This window comes from Mizuhopecten yessoensis, unplaced genomic scaffold (genome assembly GCF_002113885.1).
Source record: "Mizuhopecten yessoensis strain PY_sf001 unplaced genomic scaffold, ASM211388v2 scaffold3229, whole genome shotgun sequence".
NCBI classification, from domain to species: domain Eukaryota; kingdom Metazoa; phylum Mollusca; class Bivalvia; order Pectinida; family Pectinidae; genus Mizuhopecten; species Mizuhopecten yessoensis.
The window spans coordinates 354,491-377,746 of NW_018404940.1; the positions used below are offsets into that span (position 1 = coordinate 354,491).

The window sequence follows — 23,256 nt, forward strand, 5'->3', positions numbered from 1 at the left end:
ATGTCCCCTCGTGAAAACATTGTTTTTAATTTGTGTGTTTTTCCAAACATGGTTAGTTCTAGGGTTAATCGAACAATATGGTTCCAAGACTGAACTTCAACAAACCCTGTCCACTTCTGCCAATTTGTTTACCATTTTTATCACTTTAAGAATACTCAGTCTCACCTTTGCCTTGTGATATGCTTTCACCGATGCTCCATTAATATTGTTTTGATCAATGTACTGATGCACAAAATCTGTTTTTGATACTTTCTGTAGATACAATGCCTTTACCTTTTGAATTTTCACTTGTTTACAAGTTTGGGAATTAGTAAACCTTCTGTATCCACAGCATGACCGCATGTGGTGACTAATGTAGGTCTTTTGCTTAGAGATGTTGGATAATCCAAAATTGATCCGCTGCTCCCAATATAGCAACACCCCAGAACCCTCATCTCTCCTACACACTTTTTATTTTTTTCCGGCCTTATCAATACCTTTGATTAGCTCATTTTCAGAATAATATGGCCCGGCGGAGTGTCACCCTACGTTATACCTGGTCCAGGTAATGACATGTCAGCGAGATATTGCATTTTATCCTACATTAGTGTTCCGTAAGGAACAGATAGGAGAAATGAAATACATGTGATCATAGTGTACTGACCATGTAACATATTGATAGGATATGATGATAATAACTTTAGATAACTTATACTTTTGTGTCCAAGTCAATGATTAAGATATGTTTAAATGAAATCTTATAATAGGGTAGGACATCGTTCATATTACCCCTCCTGTGGAATTTCCCAATTTCACACATAGACGGCCGAATTGAGGTAAAATCTTAAACAAAACAGTGACTCCAGGCTCAATATACTTCCACTCAGTTTGGTGTGAAGTATCCCTAGACCAAAAAGAAACAACATTGGATTGGTTTCTCTGGGAACTTAAAAAGGCAACTTTAATATACTTTAAATTATTTAGTATTAAGCATTCCTTATTCATAAAATATTGTTGAAGAAAGGAGATAACATACTTACCTTATTTTTGAGATTTTCTTATCTTGACAATTAACGTTATTTTCTTTGGTTAACAAGAATATCTCCAGAAAATTATAATCAAATACTACAGAATTTTTATGATAGTCATCTTGACCCGACTTTCACATAGTACTACGGTAAATTAATTTCATCTTAGGTTGTTGGTGACCTACATCCTTCCATGGACTTGATGGCAGAAATTTAAAATGTCTTGCATGTTGTTATTTTGCAAGAGTTCTTGATGTTTTTTGCTTGTTTTGGTGTTTTTCCAGCGTCTGGTTTGAACCTTTCAGGTTTGTCCTTTGTGGATGTGGTACTTTTCTTTTCTTCCTCCTTTGTTATGAAGTACAGTTATCAAGGGGTAGGATACACAATGTACAAAAGGAGAAATGTTTGAATAAAAATATTTCCAGTTCAGACGAAAGGCTACTTAGGAAAGGTATGATGTATTGTACATTACCAAGAGTGGAAGGTGATGTTTGTATCTGTGAAGGGTGGTATGGAGGGAAAACTCTATTTTGTGATTAAAAGTGGGAAGCAAATGATATAAAAAAACCACTTCATTTCAAAAGAAACTTTATTTTGAAAAAAAATAATGCTTATCACATAATGCATTACTAATGTATTTTACCCAAAATTACCAACATGTACTTTCAACATGGGTATATTGTTATGCAGACTGAAAAGTTACATCACATGCACCCTTTTAGGAGCAGCAGGCAGAAGAAAGTAAATGGAAATAAATCATTGTGAATGGAGATCTAATAATTTCTCATCAATAGATTTTTAACACATTTAACACAATATTGTATGCTTTCAAATAAATGTTTAAGTGTGAATCCTAATATTAATGAGAGAGCAGCCCTATTTATAGTAGTAAGTTTGTAGCTGTTACCTCTAAGTTGGTTCTAGACAATTCTATTTTCAGTAACACTGACTTGGACAAACCAAGTCCAAAATGTATAGGATTCTTCCTCTCGTTTGGGACAACTCTCATTGAGCTCTGTGGGATCATACGTTCTTAAGTTAGGATGGGACAAATTTCTGTTTTCAATAAGAGTGACCTTGCCCTTAGATGGCCCATACACAAAATCAATAGGGTTTTCCCACTTCCCTAGGTCAAACCATATTTGAGCTTATATTAGTATCCATGTAAAAACAAGAAAATTAAAGTATCTTAATCAGTGACCTTGACTTTTAATGAACTGTGCCCATCTTTCCCCTTTCCTAGGGCAATTAAGCCATGTATAACTTTGAGTTTTTTGCAATTATTTGTCCTGAAATTAGCATCTGGACAGGTGAATTGTAATTCACATGTGAAATTCTAATTTTAGGAACAATCTTGACCTTTGACAAATGACACCTTAACATCAATAAGGTTATTCCTTTACCCTAGAGCAACTCGCATATCTAGTTTGAGCATACCAGGATAATTTGTTCTTAAGTCAGGATCTGGATAAGAAAATTCTGTTTTTATGAACAACAATATTTACCTTTGATGAATCACACTCAAAATCAATAGGGGTCTTCCTCCTCCCTTGGGCAACCAACATACCAAGTTTGAGCTTTATACAATCATTCTTTCTGAAGTTAGCATCTTGACAAGGAATGTAAATGGACAGACAGGCACAAATCCAATATCATTATATTCCATCAAAAAAGTTTTTCAAGAGTGGAGATAACTGGCGTGATGGAAGTCCACAACCTATATTTCAAAATTTGGTTGACTCCTATTCTATTTTACAGATAGATCATTATATATAGCTTGCAACATATCAGTCATATGTTTATATGTACCAAAAGGAATGTATAATCAGAATTCAGTTTGTCCTGAAGTAGCCTCAGCTATATGGGATAGAGCTGTGAAACTAGTCGGCCAATAAAAGGGCTAGCTTACTTGTGATGCTTGGAACACCTGACTATCATCCTATAAGGGTTTTTTGTTGAACATTTCTTTGTCTTTATTCAAAATGTGAAGATATCATTCCATATTAATTTATGAAAATCATTATAAACCAATTAACATTGAAAATTAAGAATAACAACAAAAATAATGATGATGACAATAACAACCTTGTGACGATAATAACAACCTTGCGATGGCTAACAACCTGCAGGTAAAACTTTACCAAACAAGCGAACAAAATCATTGGAAATTAAAAGTAAAAAAATATGACTTATTCAACTAAAACATAAGAAAATTAACGGAAAAAGAACATTTAAAAATTATGATTTCAAAAACCAAAATGAATGCAACTATTGTATAAGTACCTAGATTCCAACTCAAGTTTGGGAAAAAATAACTTTTGGAAGGACAGAAAACAGTATGGTGGTTTTTTTTTAAGTACCGGAAAAGTATAGAACTTTCAAGAAATAACGCTAGTGAAATCAAAATCAAAAGATAAGAGTCGAAATAATAAACCAAAATACTGGAATAGCTAGTTACAGTGGCTGAGGTAGCAGTGCAGGGTGTCCTACTATGGAAATAGGAGATTTGCTAAAATCAAGATGTTTTACAGATTTCCTCCCTTAATGGAATCATTCAATTAAAACACTGCTGTATATCCGTTCATCTCTAAAACAGAAAAAAAAGTGCAACAACACTAAAAGTTGTTCTGCAACACTTGATGTCACAGAACATTACTTTTTTAAAACTATCATGTTGATAGTTTAATAGGAGTTCTTGCTAAAACTGCTTACAACAATGCTAAGCCTTATATTTCACCACCGTAGACCATAATGGACTCATCCCGTTAAATGCATGGTAGAGTCTACTTAAGTTACCTAGGGGTGAAAGTGTTGACCTAAACCTAACATTAGTGGAAACTCACCTTTGATGTGTAATTTCAATGTAAAACCACTGAATACAAATGCTGCATTTTTTAAAACAAAAATGCTTTCCAATTTGCATACTAAATTAAACCGTAAATTCTTTTTTATACTAAAAGTGTTTCCACATCCATACTGTTCAAAGGTCAAACTACATACATATTTCAAACCTATATGGTTCGTAAATTAACAAAAATGTTAACATTTGCACATTATGAATCCACTTTACTTAAATCACACTTGACACTGTCATTCAATCTTATAGCTAGTAAAAGAAAATTAAATAAATGTGCAGCCTTGGCACAATTTACAACATGTCAAGTGTTTTGATAACAATATGTACATAACAATAAAGTCTTCTTTACTGAGACAAGTTTTGCAACATGATTAGATTAAGACATACTGTACCGTATGGTAAGACTGTGACACGATTGTTTTTCTCACATTTTTTGTAGTGACATCAATTTACTATTTACCGATACATAATAGATCCCCTTCTCTGGACTCATGAACACATTATGTCCTTGACCCTTCGCATTATCATTGGCCTCTCTAATTGCAACTGGCTGCCACCATTAAACTGAAACCAACTTCTTCCACTTTGACTGACTTATCCAGTTTCATGTCCACTGAGTCAACTCTCACCAACTCAACAACTGGTATCACCTCAGATATTTCATTGATCACGAGTGTACCTTCATTAGCTATAAGCTACAGTAACATTTCTGTATAACATGAAATGTTTGTTGTGTATAAATATTCGTGGTTGCTTTTGAACCACCAAAAAAATTAGAACAAATTTGAATGATATACGTTTCTACAAACCACGAAGGAAAGTATCCACGAACATTTCGTGTTATACAGTATGTTATCAGAGCCAACAAATCTAACACAATAGTCAATATAACATCTTTATAATAATAATTTCCAATCACATTGTAGAAGGTGTGGTTTGCACAGTTTTGTGTTGATTGACAGCTAGGCATGTCACATTGGTCAGGGTTATGAACTCTGCTAGCCTTACAGACAGGCTGTCGCAGATGTCAAGGTCCTGAACTGTATCTACTGACATGTATGTTACAGAGGTCGGGGTGTGTGGAGGCCCATTACGTGAGCTGTAAGCAGAGGATCATGATTCACACCAGGTGATGCCCAGTCCCCAAGTCCAGTTGGCCCACGGTCCCAGCGATGAACCAGTCGGCGAGACAGGTGGTAGGGGGCACTGCGTTCCAGCTGGCTCAGTATCATCAACACTTGTCTGAAAACAAAACAAAGGTACTCTTATCAGTGATAAACAGGAGTATAGGGTAGCTAATGGCATCAAACAAAAGGCCCATGGGCCTGAATAGTACTAGAAAACTAGAACTTTCCTAATTTAACTAAACAGTCCTGCACTATAGACTTCTCTGCCAATTTTGATAGGTACATTTTTGGGATCAAGCTGATAACTTTTTGTTTACAGATGACCAGAGTCATTTGTTAGTCATTGTTGACATTCATCAACATGTAGTAAATATTTTGTGAACTATTCATTTATTTTTGTTCATGTTTGTAGCTCATCAGTTATGGCAGAATTTAGTGATGGAAAGTTGTTTATACAGGTAAATGTGTGTTTTGTGAGTGTCGCTGGAGAGGTCATTGAGAAGTATCTTTAGTATCTTTGTATTTATTCATAAATATAGCATGCATTGTATCTTTCATAAGGCTCGCTATAATTGTGCGATGCCCGTTGTAGTTACCATGAATATAGATGGGTTGTGTGCTGTAAGAATGCTGTCATTGTTCCTTAACTGTTTGTAGTGGGCATGCATGTAACGATGTAAGTTGTGACGTTTTTAAAGTAGTCAAATGTTTGTAAGGTTTTAATATTACTTATGATTTATTATTCATTTTGCCATCTTGTTTTTTCTCTCCCCATGAAGTCAGGTTTAACGTTCATTTCGAGATCCCGAAGAAGCCAATCAAGTACCTTCTATCATGTAACTTGCATATCTATTAAACTGGACTTCCGCATATAACATTATCCATGTTTCCAAGACGCTTATAAAACCTGCTGACAAAACCTGGTGTTTCCAATTTAGTTCCATATTCAAAGATTTAAAGGAATACAACAAATAATTCAATACATGTAATGTGAATTTTCCTATTATTCCCCATGGAACCATTAACAATTTTCAACCTGTTTATCAGCAGTAATTTTCTTCATTATTTACACCTATTTCCCCCACATATCCCTTTATAGATTGATTGAGTGCTTTTAAGTCCGCTTCACTACCGAGTTGTTCAGTTATCCAGCTGATGAGTCCCTGAGACAGGGTACCACAAATTGTATAGGTGATAAGTGGCCTAGTACATACCTGTGTAGGGGAGGAATACAGTCTGCAGTCTTGAGCACCCCTCTGGTGGACACCACATTGGAGCTCTCTGTACAGTCACATTTTATATGGAGACATCGGTCAGCATTTCTATTTTCTACCACAAAAAATCCACCTGCCCAGCCATGCATGAGTGAGTACACAGTTACTGATTCCCTCACCTGTGGTGTACAAATAAGAGAATACAAATCAAGGGCACGAAGAGTACATGTACCACTATCTAATATCACATTTCTGTACAGAAGATTAACTCTGAATAATTTCAATATATAGGATTGTTTAACATTCATTTCCCAGAATAAGATCATACAAAATCCCTGTCCAAATTTTTCTCTCTCTTACGTTTTATACAGCAAACGATTTTTGCACATTTTCTCTAGTCCAAGATGATGAAGTTTTATAAATGGAAAATTGACTTATTTTATTAATATATTTATTTATTTGCAAGCAGATTGTACTGAGATGTCAGTCAGGTTAAACTTCCACTCTTCCAGAACTTGGGACACCAGATTATGTATCTGAGTGTATACTCACTCCTTCCCGTTTGCCTTTAGCCACAGCCAGTTCCGTCACAGCGTTGGCCAGTGCGTACTGGTACCTAGGGTGACTTGTGTCTATCTCCTCCACCATCAGAGCCTTAGAGCTGTGGACTGTCAACACAAAGTCATGCTTCACCACTGGTTTGGTACCTGTCAAAAACAATAATCTTTATGTAGTGAATCAGTCTAATCAATCTCAAAATACTTTTGAAGCAAATTGATATAAAATATTGGAATAATTATTAGAATTGTTCCTCTACTACTTCCTATTAACTTAATGATGATGTCATTATCTAATTTGTTCCTAATCACATGACCTGTACTGTCACTCAAACAAAAAATGTCATAGAAATGGTGCCCTGTTGTCGGCTTGTCTAAAAGGCTGAAACAAGCCCTCAACAAGGCAAAAGAATATATTTGATGGAAAGCAGGCTTCAGGAGTTGTTTATTTTTATTTGTTTGTTTACAATCATGTATCTCACTATTCCATTCAAAGCAGTGAAAATATCAGAAGCGTAATTAATTAATTGTTCATACACCTGGATCAGTGACCATCTGTCTCATAAGTAACTTACTGAGAGTCCACAGGTTGAAGGCAAGAGGGACGAGAATGTACTCCCCTGGTTCCAGCATCTTACTACAGCCAACAAAACTTTTGATCTGTCGCTGGCTGCTCTCCACCAAAGGGCCAAAGGCTTGGATAGTGTTGGACGAGTCCCGTAGTATCAGTACACACAGGTCAGCTGGGCTCTTACTCTCTGCCTTGGTACTCCTACAGAGCGAAGTTAAAAGGTTAACATTTCTTGTCTTGGTACTCTTACAGTGCAGAGATAAAGGTAAACAACTCTCTGACCTGATATTTTTACAGTGTAAAGGTAAAAGGTCAACAGCAAAGTTTCTCACCTAGCACTCTTACAGTGAAAATATAAAAGGCCAACAACTCTCCAACATGATAAACATGATCATCATACAAAGCAAAATATCAGAATTTAATTTTTTCAAGAATTTGTGAGAATAAAAATCTATACTGGGTATAGTACTTAGGTACTTAATCTCTGTTAATTTGAAGCACATAATGTGAGTGTAGTTTCAATGAATTTATACTTGTATTGGTATGATCTAGCCACCTTACACATGGTACAGTTGGGTAGTAATCCAGAGTCAAAATCAAATCCGTGCTATCACGAGGAGGCACACATAAACAAATACTGTTCACAAAAGGAGGCACTTCCTTAAATGACCTAAACTGTTAAAAGGATGTTTAACCTAATAAAACTAAACCAAACCAAATGACCAAGTCCATATTCATCTCCTTTAACAGATTTACAAGTCATTAGTTTCTTTAAACACATGAATTTGTAAATCAAGTGGAACTAACTGCATCTTTCACAATTATTTCACAGTGAATAGTTACCAAATATGAAGTAGATGGATAAGAGGCTAGAGCAATGTAAGTGTAGGTAAGTTCCTAGTGAGCACTGAGTATCGGGTCACAGGTACTCCGGTACATACCTCATGCTTTCCTGGAACAGACCTATCTCCACCTCCGAGGTATAAAACACTGTTAGCTTCACCAATTTAAAAGACTCTCTGGCATTGGCTGGCAGGGTCCCATTGATCCTAGTCTCCCTCCAATCAGATCGCACCTTACAGATGTCAATACTGTCAAAATATCTACAACGGCAAATCAAATGTGTTTTCAAAGACACTTGGATGGATTAGAGATATTGCATCATATCTATATATAGAATATCTTGTTAATAACCACTGTAGCAAGAGGCCGCAGGGCCTTGAATCGCTCACCTGGCTATATGTGTTGGAAATATTGGAAAGTAGCTTCTGTCATGTGCATAAACATAGCAACATCCTGAACGTCAAAATGGTGGTTGTAAAGATTTACCATAAAGATAGTGGTTATGATCAATCCAAAATCACTGTAAATGGTGGTCAAGTTTTTTTGGGGTTTTTTTTATCCATTTTTTTTGACAACGAAATCTTCATCACAGCAGGCCTTTAAATGACATAATCTGAGTAGCCTTACATCATGAGGTCACTGAGGGATATCCAGAAAATGCCTGAAGTGTCACCATGCAGCATCAGGTCCTCTTTAGCGTGATAGCTAATTGTGTCCCAGCAGGCTGAGTTATCACACCAGTCGCCATTCCAGGAGAACCGTCCCCAGGGATTCCTCAGTCGCAGTAACCTAGCAACCAAACAACAATAAAGGGGTGTAACAAGCAGCTGATGCTCCCATATCAACAATACTTCTTCATATATTTAGGACTCATCAGTAAATTGTAGTCTTTGACCTACTAGTGTTACTAAAAAGCTATACTGACCTATTTACCTTCATGTATCTGACCTACTAACCCAGTGTTACCAAGACTGGGTTAGTATAAACTGAGTAACAACTGACCTACATACCTTTACACATCTGACCTTTTAAACCAGTGTTACCAGAAAGCTGCATAAACTGAGTCACACTGACCTATATACCTTCATATATCTGACCTTCTAACCCAGTGTTACCAAGAGGCTGTATAAACTGAGTCACACTGACCTACCAGTATATACCTTTGCATATCTGACCTACTAACCCAGTATTACCAGAAAGCTGTATAAACCGAGAAACAACTGACCTATTTCCCTCTACATCCCTCACATCCAGGATGGAGTAGGAGTGTCGTGGTCGTAGTCCCACAGCCTCGTAGCCCTCATCATCCACCTTCATGTTGCCTCCTCCACAGGATCCTCCCATCAGGAACCTACAAGGGCAAGGACAAATGAACAAACCCTGGTGAGTATGTCAAGGTCAAATATACAAACTTTGCTAACTATGTCAAACACGTTTCTGATGATGCATAGTAAGAAATATAGAAAATTCAAGGACTTCAAGGGTTTCAATTTCGTTTTTTTTTTTTTTAGTGAGTCATTAAAATGAAAGTACTTCCCTATAGGCAAATTCTATTGTGAAGAGTGTATATTTAAGTACTGCTCAAGCCTAAATGACCCCTACACATGGAATATTGTTTCAAGGCTAAATTAATTGTATAAACATATTATGTTGCATCCTGAATCCATTTTGACAAACTAGTACTATAAGGTGTTGTTACCCAGCATCACGTGAACTCAGCAGGCGTGCCCAAATGAAGTTGGGGTCAATATCTTCCTCCCTCTGCTGGTTATCTACAAAACAATACAACATTTGAATGGCTAGTATATGATACAGACTTCCATACCTGGGATGTGGTAGGTGTCACATGTACCAATCAGACAGCAGTCACATGGGCATCATAAATGTATCTCACATACCAGTGGGTGTAGGAAAATCATATTATATATCAAAATATAACAAACTTTCTTTATCCCAAATGGAAAGTAAAATGGTATATTTACTTTTATATATATGAAATAAAAAGAGTTAACTCTTGATATCATAGTGGAACTGTTCAAAGTGAAATGAATGGCAGGAATTAATTGCATACCTTGAAGTTCAATGTTTTCACATGGAGCACCTGTTAAGGTTGCTAGGCCTTCTATAGACTTCCCTGCAATCAATGTCTCATAGCAACCATGTAGCTTAGCCATAGCTTTCTCAATCAGAGGCACCCAAAGTTGTCTTCTTTTAGCCTGAAACACGAGAAATAGGTGAAAACCATTTCATTTCTATGAAACACACATGACTGCAGCGCAGATGACCAATTACTTACCAGGTTAACTTAAAATTTGGATTTTTTTTTATACTTTTGGTTTTCATACAAGATGAGCTGCATTTTAAAACAATTATCCATTACAACTATATGATTCTTGAAAACAAATAATATATCTTGTTTCTTTTTGTTAAGTAATAATTGCACATCAAAAAATAAGGTCCTGTAAGTCCACATATTAGATCTCTGACCTATAATTAATACAAGAGGCCCAGAGGGCCTGTATCGCTCACCTGGATACCTAAGCAATCATGGCAAACTATTCTCCAAATGAGATCAAGGGAATATGCCAGACCCCAAGGCCAATCCTTGTAGCATAGCTATATTAGATTTTTCATGCCCAGCAATTTTATGTATGGTTATGGGGTGGGTATCTCAACTGTTTTCAAGCTTTGACTCAGAAACTCAGAATCTAATATCGTGACTGCATTTGTCTCTTTTTGCCAAGCATTTGTATATATAGTTTTGGGGTGGGGATCTCAATCGTTTCAAAGTTATGACCCAGGGGCCAAGTCTGCAAGGGTGGGGCAGACCCTGGGATCAATTCTAATGTCATGACTGCATTCGTCTCTTTATGCCCAACAATTGTATATATAGTTTTGGGGTGGGGATATTAACCATTTCAAAGTTATGACCCAGGGGTTAAGTCTCCAAGGGTGGGGCAGTCCCCAAGGCCAACCTGGAAGCATATGTGCAATCATCTCTTTATACTCAGCAATTGTATATATATGGTTATATGGTGGGGATCTCAACCATTTCCAAGTAATGCATTTTATTGGCCCCACCCCTTAGCCCGGGGGGTTAGCCCCACCATTTGTACAATTTTGAATCCCTGCCTCCCATGAATACTTCCGACCAAATATGATCAATATCCATAGCATAGTTCTGCAGAAGAAGTCATTTATAGCAACATAACCAAATTGCCCCCTTTTGGCCCTGCCCCTCAGCCCCCTGGGGGGTCAGCCCAACAGTTTGTACAATTTTGAATCTCCACCACCTAGAGACGCTTCCAGTCAAATATGGTTGATATTCATCACTTCGTTCCAGAGAAGAAGTCACTTAAAGCAGTATAGCCAAATACCCTTTTTGGCCCTGCCCCTCAGCCCCCTGGGGGGTCAGCCACACCATTTGTACAATTTTAATTCCCTGCCTCCCAGGAATACTTTTGATCAAATATGATTGATATCCAGTGCACAGTTCTACAAAAGAAGTCATTTGTAGCAATATAGCCAAATGGCCCCCTTTTGGCCCCGCCCCTTAGCCCCCTGGGGAGTCAGCCCCACCATTTGTACAATTTTTAATCACCATCACCTAGGGATGCTTCCAGTCAAATATGGTTGATATCCACTTCTTAGTTCCAGAGAAGAAGTCGCTTAAAGCAGTATAGCCAAATACCCTTTTTGGCCCTGCCCCTCAGCCCCCTGGGGGGTCAGCCACACCATTTGTACAATTTTAATACCCTGCCTCCCAGGAATGCTTTTGATCAAATATGATTGATATCCAGTGCACTGTTCTACAGAAGAAGTCGTTTGTAGCAATATAGCCAAATTGCCCCCTTTTGGCCCCGCCCCTAAGCCCCCTGGGGAGTCAGCCCCACCATTTGTACAATTCTTAATCACCTAGGGATGCTTCCAGTCAAATATGGTTGATATCCATTTCTTAGTTTCAGAGAAGAAGTCGCCTAAAGCAATATGGGCAAATTGACCCCTTTTGGCCCCAGCCCTCAGCCCCCTGGGAGGTCAGCCCCACCATTTGTACAATTTTGAATCCCCACCACCTAGGGATGCTTCCAGTCAAATTTAGTTTAATTCCAACCAGTGGTTAAGAAGAAGAAGTCGTTTAAAGAAATTGTTCACGTACGGACGGACGACAGACGCCACGGTATGGCAAAAGCTCACCTTGGTCCTCGGACCAGGTGAGCTAATAAGGAGGTCCTCTGACACCTCAGATACACATACCTGAGAAAACACAAGTCTGTTCCTTTGATCACAGGGCAGTAGATCATCAATAAGGACAATCTGCCAGTTTCCATCCTTACAAAGGCGGACCTGGTAAGCCCCCTGAGGACAGTGGTCTTTTGTCAGAATGATGTTCTCCACAAGTTCTGGTCGCTCTGCTAACACAGCTAAGGCACTCAGGAACCTGTCAATACAGGAACAGACTAAATATCATTTGAAACTTTTTTATAGAACACTACTAACTTGTATTGAACAATAATATATTACTGTAAATTTGGTTATTTTCGCAATCTGCAGGTCAAAACTATATCCATGGGGAAAAGTTTGTAGCTGAAGTAGAATGACATTTATAGAGTTATCTCCCATATTTGACATCATTGTATAAGTAAATATATAGAGGATCTGACACGAGTGTTCATGTAATATTGAATGTATTGAACGAGTTTATTAATTTCATATGAAACGAGAATGTGTTTAATAAATTCAATATTACATAAACACCAGTGTTAGATTCTATTTATTATATAATTCGAGAAACACTCTTTTTCTTGACACGTCTCCTCTATATAAATTGTACCGATGGCTGACGAAAGGACGCATTACATGCATTTTGTTTGGAGCTCGCTGCGCCACAACAAATAGTTTCAGAAACTTCTTCCCGAGAACCTTTTCAATGAACAAACAATCATTTAGGTTTTCTTTATCCACCAATGTTTCAATAATTATCATAACAACATTAATAATCATTTTTTATACGAAAACCATTCAACGAATTGGCGTTTACGAAAATAGCAGTGACATCACATATTTGGCACAAGGGTGCGTGCTGTCAAGGTAAAGGTCATCACAATACACATCGAAGTCTGCACTTTTTAAAAGTTTACCGGGACTGGAGTGATTGTCAATCTCTATAACACAAGTTCATTTCTTTGGAGAGGGTTGTTGGTGAATATGAACCTCGATGTTTCCGCCTGTCACTGAGCCAGAAAATATACTGTGGAATCCGCCATGAAACTGGAACACTGATGAAGTTGACTGGTTACACGTGTTCGCCATTGATGGTGTGTATGTCGGAGAAGTTCAAGTGGAATTTGAACATGCAGGTGTTGAATTTGTGTGAAGCTAACAATCGTGTTTGTTGGTATTTTTAAACTCGTTTGTTAATCTTATTCTCCCATTGCCCCTGCTTCTGCTATCAATGCAAACACTAACTCAGTCAGCCATTTTGTTTACAAACGTAGCAGTTGTAATGCGTAGGAATTTGACCTGTTTCCTACGGTGACAAGACTCATTTGCATGTTTATTGTACGTGTGCTATATCGTTTCCATTGAACGACAATATTGCATGGAAATAGCCTGTATTATATAATAAATGTCCATATTACCATTAGATTGTGAGTACATGCACATGTTTCATAGGTGTACTGACTGGTCCTCTAGAGGATCTATTAAAATATAGATGACTGCATTCGTGAGTCAGTGTGTGTCACATTGGTTGGAGTACACACTATGAAACAGTCATATTTAGTCACTTGAGGAAGTGTTTGAATCTTAAAGTATACCAATACAGTGTGTGATAACATCAGCGATCTGAGGATTTGAGGTGTAATAACACCTACACTGTTAAAGAAACCAACCATGATGTGCTATTTAAAGTAGACAAAAGCCTCCTCGTCACATGTATTTTTTATCAGTGTACATTATGGGCCAATATGTATCAGGTCTCTCTATAAGTACTCAAAATAATTCATGAAGTAAACTTTGCTTACATTGTTTTCTTATTTTTTATTTTTTATTATTATAACAATGCATGACATTTAATGAAATATGGTGATAAAAAATTGTAATGAGATCAGACACAGTGTAATTTACGGAATTAACGTTGCTACCATTTGACTGAACAAATGAAAATGTTAATTTCCTTTTCTCTCTTTATTTCCTTTTCTCTCTTTTTTAAAATTTATAACATGGCAATTTATTATATACAGTGATGAAACAATACCACAAGAGTTCAACACATACAGTGTATATAACATAGGTAAAATATCAAGGAACCCTATGGATGGAATTACACCGAAGATCCACTTCCATTTGAGCATAAATTACCCTTACATTCTACCTAAACAGTATTTTTTTTATATAATATCTTGATAGATCAAGTTTAGACAGAAATCCTTATATTATACATACCAACAGTTTCCCAGAAGTCCCTGAGAAATATCTTCAGGCATTGGAGTCCTGTATACTGCCCAGGGTATTGCATCTTCCCCAGCCTGGTCCATTGTGATGTCGTAAGGTCGACACCAATGCACTGTTGTTGTTGTAAATGGTGCAGAACTATCAAAAAACAGGGATTTATCAGCAGGAGGAAAAGAGTCATCCACGAATGGCTCCTTTTGCTACAAAATAAACAAAATGAACATTTGATGCAATAAACCTAAAAGACATTCTTGAACTGAGGTAAAATAATATCTCAATCTAACAACTTGAAGTGCCGTCAGAATGGTAGACTTATATCCCCTGTCTTCACCAACTGTAGGAATTGTTCTTAAGAGAACATTTTAAAAAGGGGCATCATTCCACAAATAAGGGAGATAACTCCAATGTATATAGTCTAATTCCATTACTTTGATGTAATGGTCCTCTGCACCAAGTATCATTTAAATCAGTGCCGTACTTTGGGAGTAGTGGGAACAACTTTCTTGCACAAAGGGGCAAAACTCATTTAAAAGGGGAGGTAACTAATTCATAAATATAGGGTAAGTGTTATGTGTACAAGGTATCATTCAAATCATTGAGGTACTTTTGGAAGAGAGGTATGAACAAGGTTTTTAAACCCAAGGGCCATAACTCCCATAAAAATAGCCAAATCCAAAACTTAATCACAGGTACACAGCTTCAGAGTGTGTTTTAACTACATCAGCGACGTTTAATAAAATTCACCTGAAAAAATGTAGGAGGAGTTATGCAGACAAGATTGTGTCTACAGACAGATGGACGGTTCGACAACCTGATTTCAGTATAACCCCCCCACACACCTTCTTAACTTTGTTGCAGGGTGACACGGTCAGAATCAAGACAATGATGATATCTGCCTGGAGATGGAAATAATTACCTGGCGACAGAAGAAAGTGATATGCTGCCACAGTTCCATAGCATCGTTTTCCTCTGTCTTGCGGATATCGTACATAAGCGTGCTCTGTTGTCGTTGTAGTGACATGCCAGGAAAATCCTTTTTCTTCATGTGAAGTGTCCCACAAACCTTGCAATGTGTTTTATTTAGTGAATTCCTATATGTACACTCCGAACAAGACCATCCACTTTTTGCCTTATCCGATTTGTCTTTTCCTAAAGAACCCTTGTCCGATTTGTCTTTTCCTAGAGAACCCTTTTCCGATTTGTCTTTTCCTAGAGAACCCTTTTCCGATTTGTCTTTTCCTAAAGAACCCTTGTCTGATTTGTCTTTTCCTAAAGAACCCTTGTCTGATTTGACTTTTCCTAAAGAGCCCTTGTCTGATTTGTCTTTTCCTAAAGAGCCCTTGTCAGATTTGTCTTTTCCTAAAGAGACTTTATCCGTTTTCTTGTTCCCTAAGGATTCCTTGTTAGGTTTGTCTTTTCCAAGTGGTTCTTTGCCAAACTTATTAGAAGAATTTGCAACAGATGAATCCTCTTTAGGTGATGTTAACCTCTGAAGATCTTCCAGGAAATTGGACCTCCTTTCTCCTGGTTTTCCTTCTGGTGTTATCTTCTGTGAATCTTCCATCACAACTGATTCCCTTCCTGCTCTTTTCCCGGCAGGAGATTGCCTGGGTGTTTTATCACTACGATCCTGCTTATTGCTTACACCACCAGTGTTGTCATCCTCCCCACGTCGATCACTGTCCCCACTTCCAGTAGGGCTATCTGTATCAGTTTTTAATCTAATTCCACATGCTTTGCAGACAGTCACTTCTTTTCGATTCTTTAAAGTGCATTTTGGGCAGTTCCAATATAAGTTTGATTGCACAGCCCTCTGAGCACCACATACAGTACAAGCTAGCACAGATTTTGGATTCCGTAAAGTACATGATGTACAATCCCAATATTTGCTCCTACTTTTGGAGGGAGAGTTAGCATCATCTGACTTCATCTTAGTAACAAGTCCCTTACCTGGGGCATTATGATTTGGTCTGGGTGAACGTTGATGTTTTTCTGATGGTATCCCAGGGCCTTCTTCTACTCTCACTGAGGACTGGTTGATAACAGGAAGCCTGTCTGTTGGGAAGACAGGAATACTACTTGCCCTGTGGTGGCCAGGACTCCCACCGCCAGTAGGAGTTGTCTGCCTTGACACCGAGCAGCAAGTACACTTTGTACTCCAGGAAGGATTACAAGAAAAACTACATGCCTTGCAAGTCCATTCATCTGTCATAGCAACCAGTGTGTCTGACTTTGATCTCCGTGATACTCCAGCCATGTCCCGTGTTTTGGGTATTACACCTGAATCCTTTCCTTTAGCGTTTTTTGCCTGACTGGGGACACCCTTCACATGTCTGTGTTTATTTTTGTAGGACTCTGACTCCATACCATCAGGTACTCCTCGCTTACTTGAGGTAGGAAATTTATCAGTCAGGTCATAATCCAAATCTAAGGTTGGCATCTTCAGCTCCTTTGGTGCTCCACACACTGAACAGTTTTTGATACTGGGGGTGTTTTTCAGTGTGCAGCGTATACAGGTCCAGTCCTGTGGCACAGGTTTTTCCTTACTTGCCCCCGCTACATTTGGTTCAGATTTCCCTACTGGAGCTTCTAAGCTAACAGGTTCAGAAACTGTTGGAGATGTGATATGGTTGTATCGGACAACATACTCATCGTCATCATTTATAATGATCACTTCCTTCTCCTTCAGTCTCAGACAGCTTACACAGTGATCCGATTCCCCCACATTTTTCATTGCACAATTTCCACAATCCCACAGTTGTCCCTGAGTAGTCTCCATGTCAACAGCAAAAGGATTAGTCGGCCCTCCGAGGGGAGAGGGTCTGGGGGGAGGAGCTTTGGGTTTGCTTGTCAAAACTTTAGGTCTGACTCCTCCCTGTGGTGATAAAGGGCCTCCATGATCGGTGGCCCCATCGTTGACATTGTCGGGACCCTGTTGTCCAGGAAACAGTAGTCTTTCTTTTCCACAGGCTGCACATGTATCCCTGTCCTCACCATTAGTCAGAGTACAAGAGTAACAGTTCCAAAACTGGTCCACTGGTTCATACTCCATTTTCAGGGACCAAGCGTAACCATGGTAGCCCTCCTCACACCGATGATCTAGAAGCAATGACCTCAGTTTAGATGTGCATGCAGAAGCACAGACTTTCCTGAAGGATACAGCAGTTCTTCAGATCACTTCCACCTCAACCCTGTCAAATAAATGATACAATGATGATAATTACTTATTATCAATGAGATACATAATAATTCCATTTGTGACTGACTGACTCGACTTAAATTTTACCCATTTATATTTTAGATGGTAAACAATAATAGTGAACCAAAGCTACATGTAAGACTTTCTGATGAGGTGAAGGATGGTATACCCATACAACTGTCTTTTCAGGCTTCTTGATTTATGGATTTTCTTCTTTAAAATCATGGATACTTTACCTATATATCATATTTGAACAAATAAGGTTAAATTTTAGTCCAAAATTGTTTTTGATGGGGTTGGAAAAACTTGTTTCATAATTGTTGTAAAATAAATAAAATTTAATGTAACAGTCATTTTTGTGGGAACAAGATATAAGTTTTCTTTGGTTACTATAACTTTATGTCAGGTAACAAATATCAACTGGAAACCGTTCGGAAATTTTAAAGTTTGAATATGATTTCATGACATGAATGGTTCCCAATAACTCTAACAGTATAAAGATCAGGAAAGACCTGAGAACAGTTTTTAAATGGAAAACTTCTTTGTAGGTTTATTTCACAACATTTAGAATTGGTGAAGATTGTTATTGCATTTCTCTTTCTCCTATTACATTATAAAGGCTGTATAACGGAAATGTATACATTTTCTCTAATTTTGGCCATCAGTTCATATGCATAATTGAAATGTAGCACTGAAAATAAATCCTGTAAGTTTAATTGTGCTATAGACATACATTAAAAAGAAAATTATTTATATAGAGACAGAAAATTGGAACATGGGATTGTTATATTCTAGATTACATGTATGAATTGGAAAATGATGTATTTATATATAAAAATTTAAACAGACTGAGGTAAACATATGTCAATTTAGTCCATTATAAATATAGACAGTAACGATTACTTTACATGTACGTATACATATATATCCGATCTCTTTTTTTACTGGCTGAATTTCTCTGGACAAAAGGTGGTAATACAGTGCATGTACACACACATACAAACATATATGTAGCTGGTTATTTTTATATTTAGTAAATAGGAAATTCAATAAAATCGTAAAACAATTCAACATACCCCTAAATTTATGTTTTTGCCTTATACACATGTGTATGGAAGTGGTATGCTTGTATGATAATCCTCTGTACACATGTGTGTATATCTACAGTGAACCAGTCCAGTACATGTACAGGAAATATAACCAGCAATATAACACATTCTTCACCTGGGAAACAGTCTTTCTTACCTGAACAAATTAACTGTATGAAATTTCATGACCGGTGTCAGATAAACAAAATCTATGTCCCAGCACTGTACAGCTACCTGCTATGTGCTACATTGTTAACCAGTAGAGACATGCCACCAGGTAAATAGGTACTGGATATATATATAGCTATTGGAAGGTGTACCCTCACAAAGGCTGACTCATCCTGTGTGTTCTCTCCTCATGATCACTCTCCTGTAAATTGTAAACATTGGAGCGTGAAAACACCAGTACACTGCCTTTATCAATATCGTGCTTCACTGACCATACATACAGTAACATATAAGCTCCGGACAAAAGGGAAAACTTTCCGACTCCCAACATAATACACATAAATGTTAAATGACCCATACATACCTCTGTAAAGTTTGGTGTTTTTACTGTGGTGTTAATCATATATATAGATACATGTCAATAATCCCGATAATAGGTTTACTCCCACTACAGGGCATGTACATGTATAACACAAACTTGTATAGTCAGCCACATCACCAGATAGGTACACATCAGGGCTCCTGAGTCTTTTTGTGGTACAGTGGTAATCTGACTATGACATTATAATTAAAGCCCATGGAAAGGTTGTTTGAACATGACCTCAAAGCCCCTGAACAGGTCGAGATTTGACCATGACATCAGGGCCCCTCGGCAGGTAGAGATTTAACCATGACATTATGGGCCCCTGGAAAGGTACACATTTGAACATGACATTAGAGCCCCTGGACAGGTAGAGATTAAACCATGACATCAGGGCCCCTGGATAGGTAGAGATCCATTTAACCATGACATCATGGGCCCCTGGAAAGATGCACATTTGAACATGACATTAGAGCCTCTGGACAGGTAGAGATTTAACAATGACATCAGGGCCCCTGGACAGGTAGAGATCAATTTAACCATGACATCATGGGCCCCTTGAAAGGTGCACATTTGAACATGACATTAGAGCCCCTGGACAGGTAGAGATTTAACCATGACATCAGGGCCCCTCGACAGGTAGAGATTTAACCATGACATCAGTGCCCCTGGACAAGTATAGAGATTTAACCATGACATCAGGGCCCCTGGATAAGTTGAGATTTGAGCATGACATTAAGGCCCCTGGATAGGTGGAGATTTGACCATGACATTATATGGTTTCTACTTATCATACAATAAAACCTTACCATACCATGCAGGGGCCCAGATGTCAGGGTCAAGTTTCTTCTTATATACCTCTGATAAACTTAAATAGGATAAAAAGTAGGCACAAAGGGCCAGTATCGTTCGCCAGTTGCTTTTGTTATCTTCATACATTTCAACCACTGTGAACTGTTGTGGATTTGTCCCTCTGAGCAAAATTTACTCCCAGATATAGATCTAAGTGTGTGTGAATCTATTAGCCACATTTCTTCTTTACAATGGTGTGGTGAAATGTATCACTTATTATGACACATTATTTTGATACATTGATTCACACCATGTGAACTGTAACTGCAGTGTTCACAGAATACAAGCACTACAGTACCCTGACTAGTGACACTCATCAGCTTAGTTATTCTATTCACTGTAGACACAGTGTCAAAGGGGCTCTAGGGATATAGCAACTAGTAGGTGATAATCAAATAAAGCTCAATTAATACCTAAAACGTAATGATTTCCACACCTCTTTGTGAGATATCATAAAATGTTGTATCATCTGCATTATATTCTGCAACAAATCAGCAATATCCTCAAAAAAGGACTTTTGCTCTTATGAAGGACAAATTTGGTCAGAAGATAAGGGGACCTGACTGGGTCCAATGCTGTTAGATGGATCATATGGTAAAATAGTGGGGTTCAGATGCACTATTCCTCCAAAAAACTGGATAAATGAAATGTATATATGGAACTAGGCAAGTATGTGAAGATCATCTTAATAAGACTCAAATACTACAAATAAAACATGATTTTTGTTTAGAAACATTTGTATGCAATTGGTTATTTTAGCAAATGTCTCAGTTAATATCAGGATTACATTATAACAACAACTATACACAGTGAGGTCAGGAGGACTGGAGTAGAGAGGGGTGACACAGTGAGGTCAGGAGGACTTGATTAGAGAGGGTGACACAGTGAGGTCAGGGGGACTGGATCAGAGAGGGTGACACAGTGAGGTCAGGGGGACTGGAGTAGAGAGGGTGACACAGTGAGGTCAGGAGGACTGGAGTAGAGAGGGTGACACAGTGAGGTCAGGAGGACTGGATCAGAGAGGGGTGACACAGTGAGGTTAGGAGGACTGGAGTAGACAGGGGTGACACAGTGAGGTCAGGAGGACTGGAGTAGAGAGGGGTGACACAGTGAGGTTAGGAGGACTGGATTAGAGACAGTTACACAGTGAGGTCAGGAAGACTGGATTAGAGAGGGGTGACACAGTATAATACAGGAGGACTGGATTAGAGAGGGGTGACACAGTGAGGTCAGGAGGACTGGAGTAGAGAGGGTGACACAGTATAATATAGGAGGACTGGAGTAGAGAGGGGTGACACAGTATAATACAGGAGGACTGGAGTAGAGAGGTGTGACACATTATAATACAGGAATACTGGAGTAGAGGGGTGATACAGTATAATACAGGATGACTGGAGTAGAGGGGTGACACAGTATAATACAGGAAGACTGGAGAAGAGAGGGGTGACACAGTATAATACAGGAAGACTGGAGTAGAGATGGGTGACACAGTATAATACAGGAAGACTGGAGTTGAGGGGTGATACAGTATAATACAGGAGGACTGGAGTAGAGGGGTGACACAGTATAATACAGTAAGATTGGAGTAGAGAGGGGTGACACAGTATAATACAGGAATACTGGAGTAGAGAGGGGTGACACAGTATAATACAGGAGGACTGGAGTAGAGAGGGTGACACAGTATAATACAGGAGGACTGGAGTAGAGAGGGGTAACACAGTATAATACAGGATGACTGGAGTAGAGAGGTGTGACACATTATAATACAGGAATACTGGAGTAGAGGGGTGATACAGTATAAACACAGGATGACTGGAGTAGTGAGGTGTGACACAGTATAATACAGGAAGACTGGAGTAGAGATGGGTGACACAGTATAATACAGGAAGACTGGAGTTGAGGGGTGATACAGTATAATACAGGAGGACTGGAGTAGAGGGGTGACACAGTATAATACAGGAAGACTGGAGTAGAGATGGGTGACACAGTATAATACAGGAAGACTGGAGAAGAGAGGGGTGACACAGTATAATACAGGAGGACTGGAGTAGAGAGGGTGACACAGTATAATATAGGAGGACTGGAGTAGAGAGGGGTAACACAGTATAATACAGGATGACTGGAGTAGAGGGGTGTGACACATTATAATACAGGAATACTGGAGTAGAGGGGTGATACAGTATAAACACAGGATGACTGGAGTAGTGAGGTGTCACACAGTATAACACAGGATGACTGGAGTAGAGAGGTGTGACACATTATAATACAGGAGTACTGGAGTAGAGGGGTGATACAGTATAAACACGGGATGACTGGAGTAGTGAGGTGTGACACATTATAATACAGTAAGATTGGAGTAGTGAGGTGTGACACAGTATAATACAGGAAGACTGGAGTTGAGGGGTGATACAGTATAATACAGGAGGACTGGAGTAGAGAGGGTGACACAGTATAATACAGGAGGACTGGAGTAGAGAGGTGTGACACATTATAATACAGTAATACTGGAGTAGAGGGGTGATACAGTATAAACACAGGATGACTGGAGTAGTGAGGTGTGACACAGTATTACACAGGAGGGCTGGTGAGGAGTGAGGAGTGACACAGTATAACAATGGACGACATGATTAGAGAGGGATGACAGTATAATAAGGATGACCGGTGTATAGAGGGGCGACGTAGTGTTGACGGATTTACAGGAAGCAGCGAAAAATATGGATGAAACTTTTACTTTGACAAGTTAAACGATGTTTATTTCGCGCAGCACGATCACTTGAACATAAAAGTAATCGATATATGAAACTAAAAGAAATGAAAGAACACGACGGAAATTAGACTTTACCTTCTTAACTTTTTCTTTCCCTTTGTCACCCCTTTTCTTGACAAGACAAAATAAACACAATTTGCCGCGATGGTACAGGCAATTTGATTAGGCAACGAAAGTACTATCCACCAATCA

The 23,256-nt window shown here is 38.4% G+C and overlaps 1 protein-coding gene across 2 annotated transcripts; it reads right to left on the reverse strand.

The window, feature by feature from the left end:
- Nucleotides 1-1,580: 1,580 nt before the first annotated feature.
- Nucleotides 1,581-23,220, reverse strand: LOC110447120 (calpain-D-like). 2 transcript variants are annotated; one of them, XM_021492581.1, is made up of 14 exons: nt 23,140-23,213; nt 19,074-19,286; nt 15,546-17,820; nt 14,621-14,829; nt 12,431-12,614; nt 10,248-10,392; nt 9,876-9,948; nt 9,402-9,527; nt 8,804-8,965; nt 8,275-8,436; nt 7,338-7,534; nt 6,758-6,912; nt 6,206-6,384; nt 1,581-5,106 (listed from the first exon to the last, which is right to left on the reverse strand). In XM_021492581.1, exons 3-14 carry the CDS (start codon nt 17,679-17,681, stop codon nt 4,926-4,928), a joined length of 3,909 nt encoding a protein of 1,302 aa, XP_021348256.1. In that variant the 5' UTR covers nt 17,682-17,820; nt 19,074-19,286; nt 23,140-23,213; the 3' UTR covers nt 1,581-4,925. The 2 variants fall into 2 exon arrangements, with proteins under 2 accessions (XP_021348256.1, XP_021348255.1); XM_021492580.1 differs by lacking the exon at nt 19,074-19,286 and having other exon boundaries at nt 23,140-23,220.
- Nucleotides 23,221-23,256: the final 36 nt, after the last annotated feature.

Bases quoted from the DNA above. Each gene is read 5' to 3' on its own strand.
- LOC110447120 (XM_021492580.1), bottom strand. From the start codon at position 17,681: ATGGAGTATGAACCAGTGGACCAGTTTTGGAACTGTTACTCTTGTACT. The intron at 10,393-12,430 runs GTATGTGTATCT...CTCGTGTTTCAG, and splicing joins ACAGACTTGTGTTTTCTCAG to GCTAAAAGAAGACAACTTTG. The intron at 6,913-7,337 runs GTAAGTTACTTA...TGTTTTTGACAG, and splicing joins CTTCAACCTGTGGACTCTCA to GTACCAAACCAGTGGTGAAG.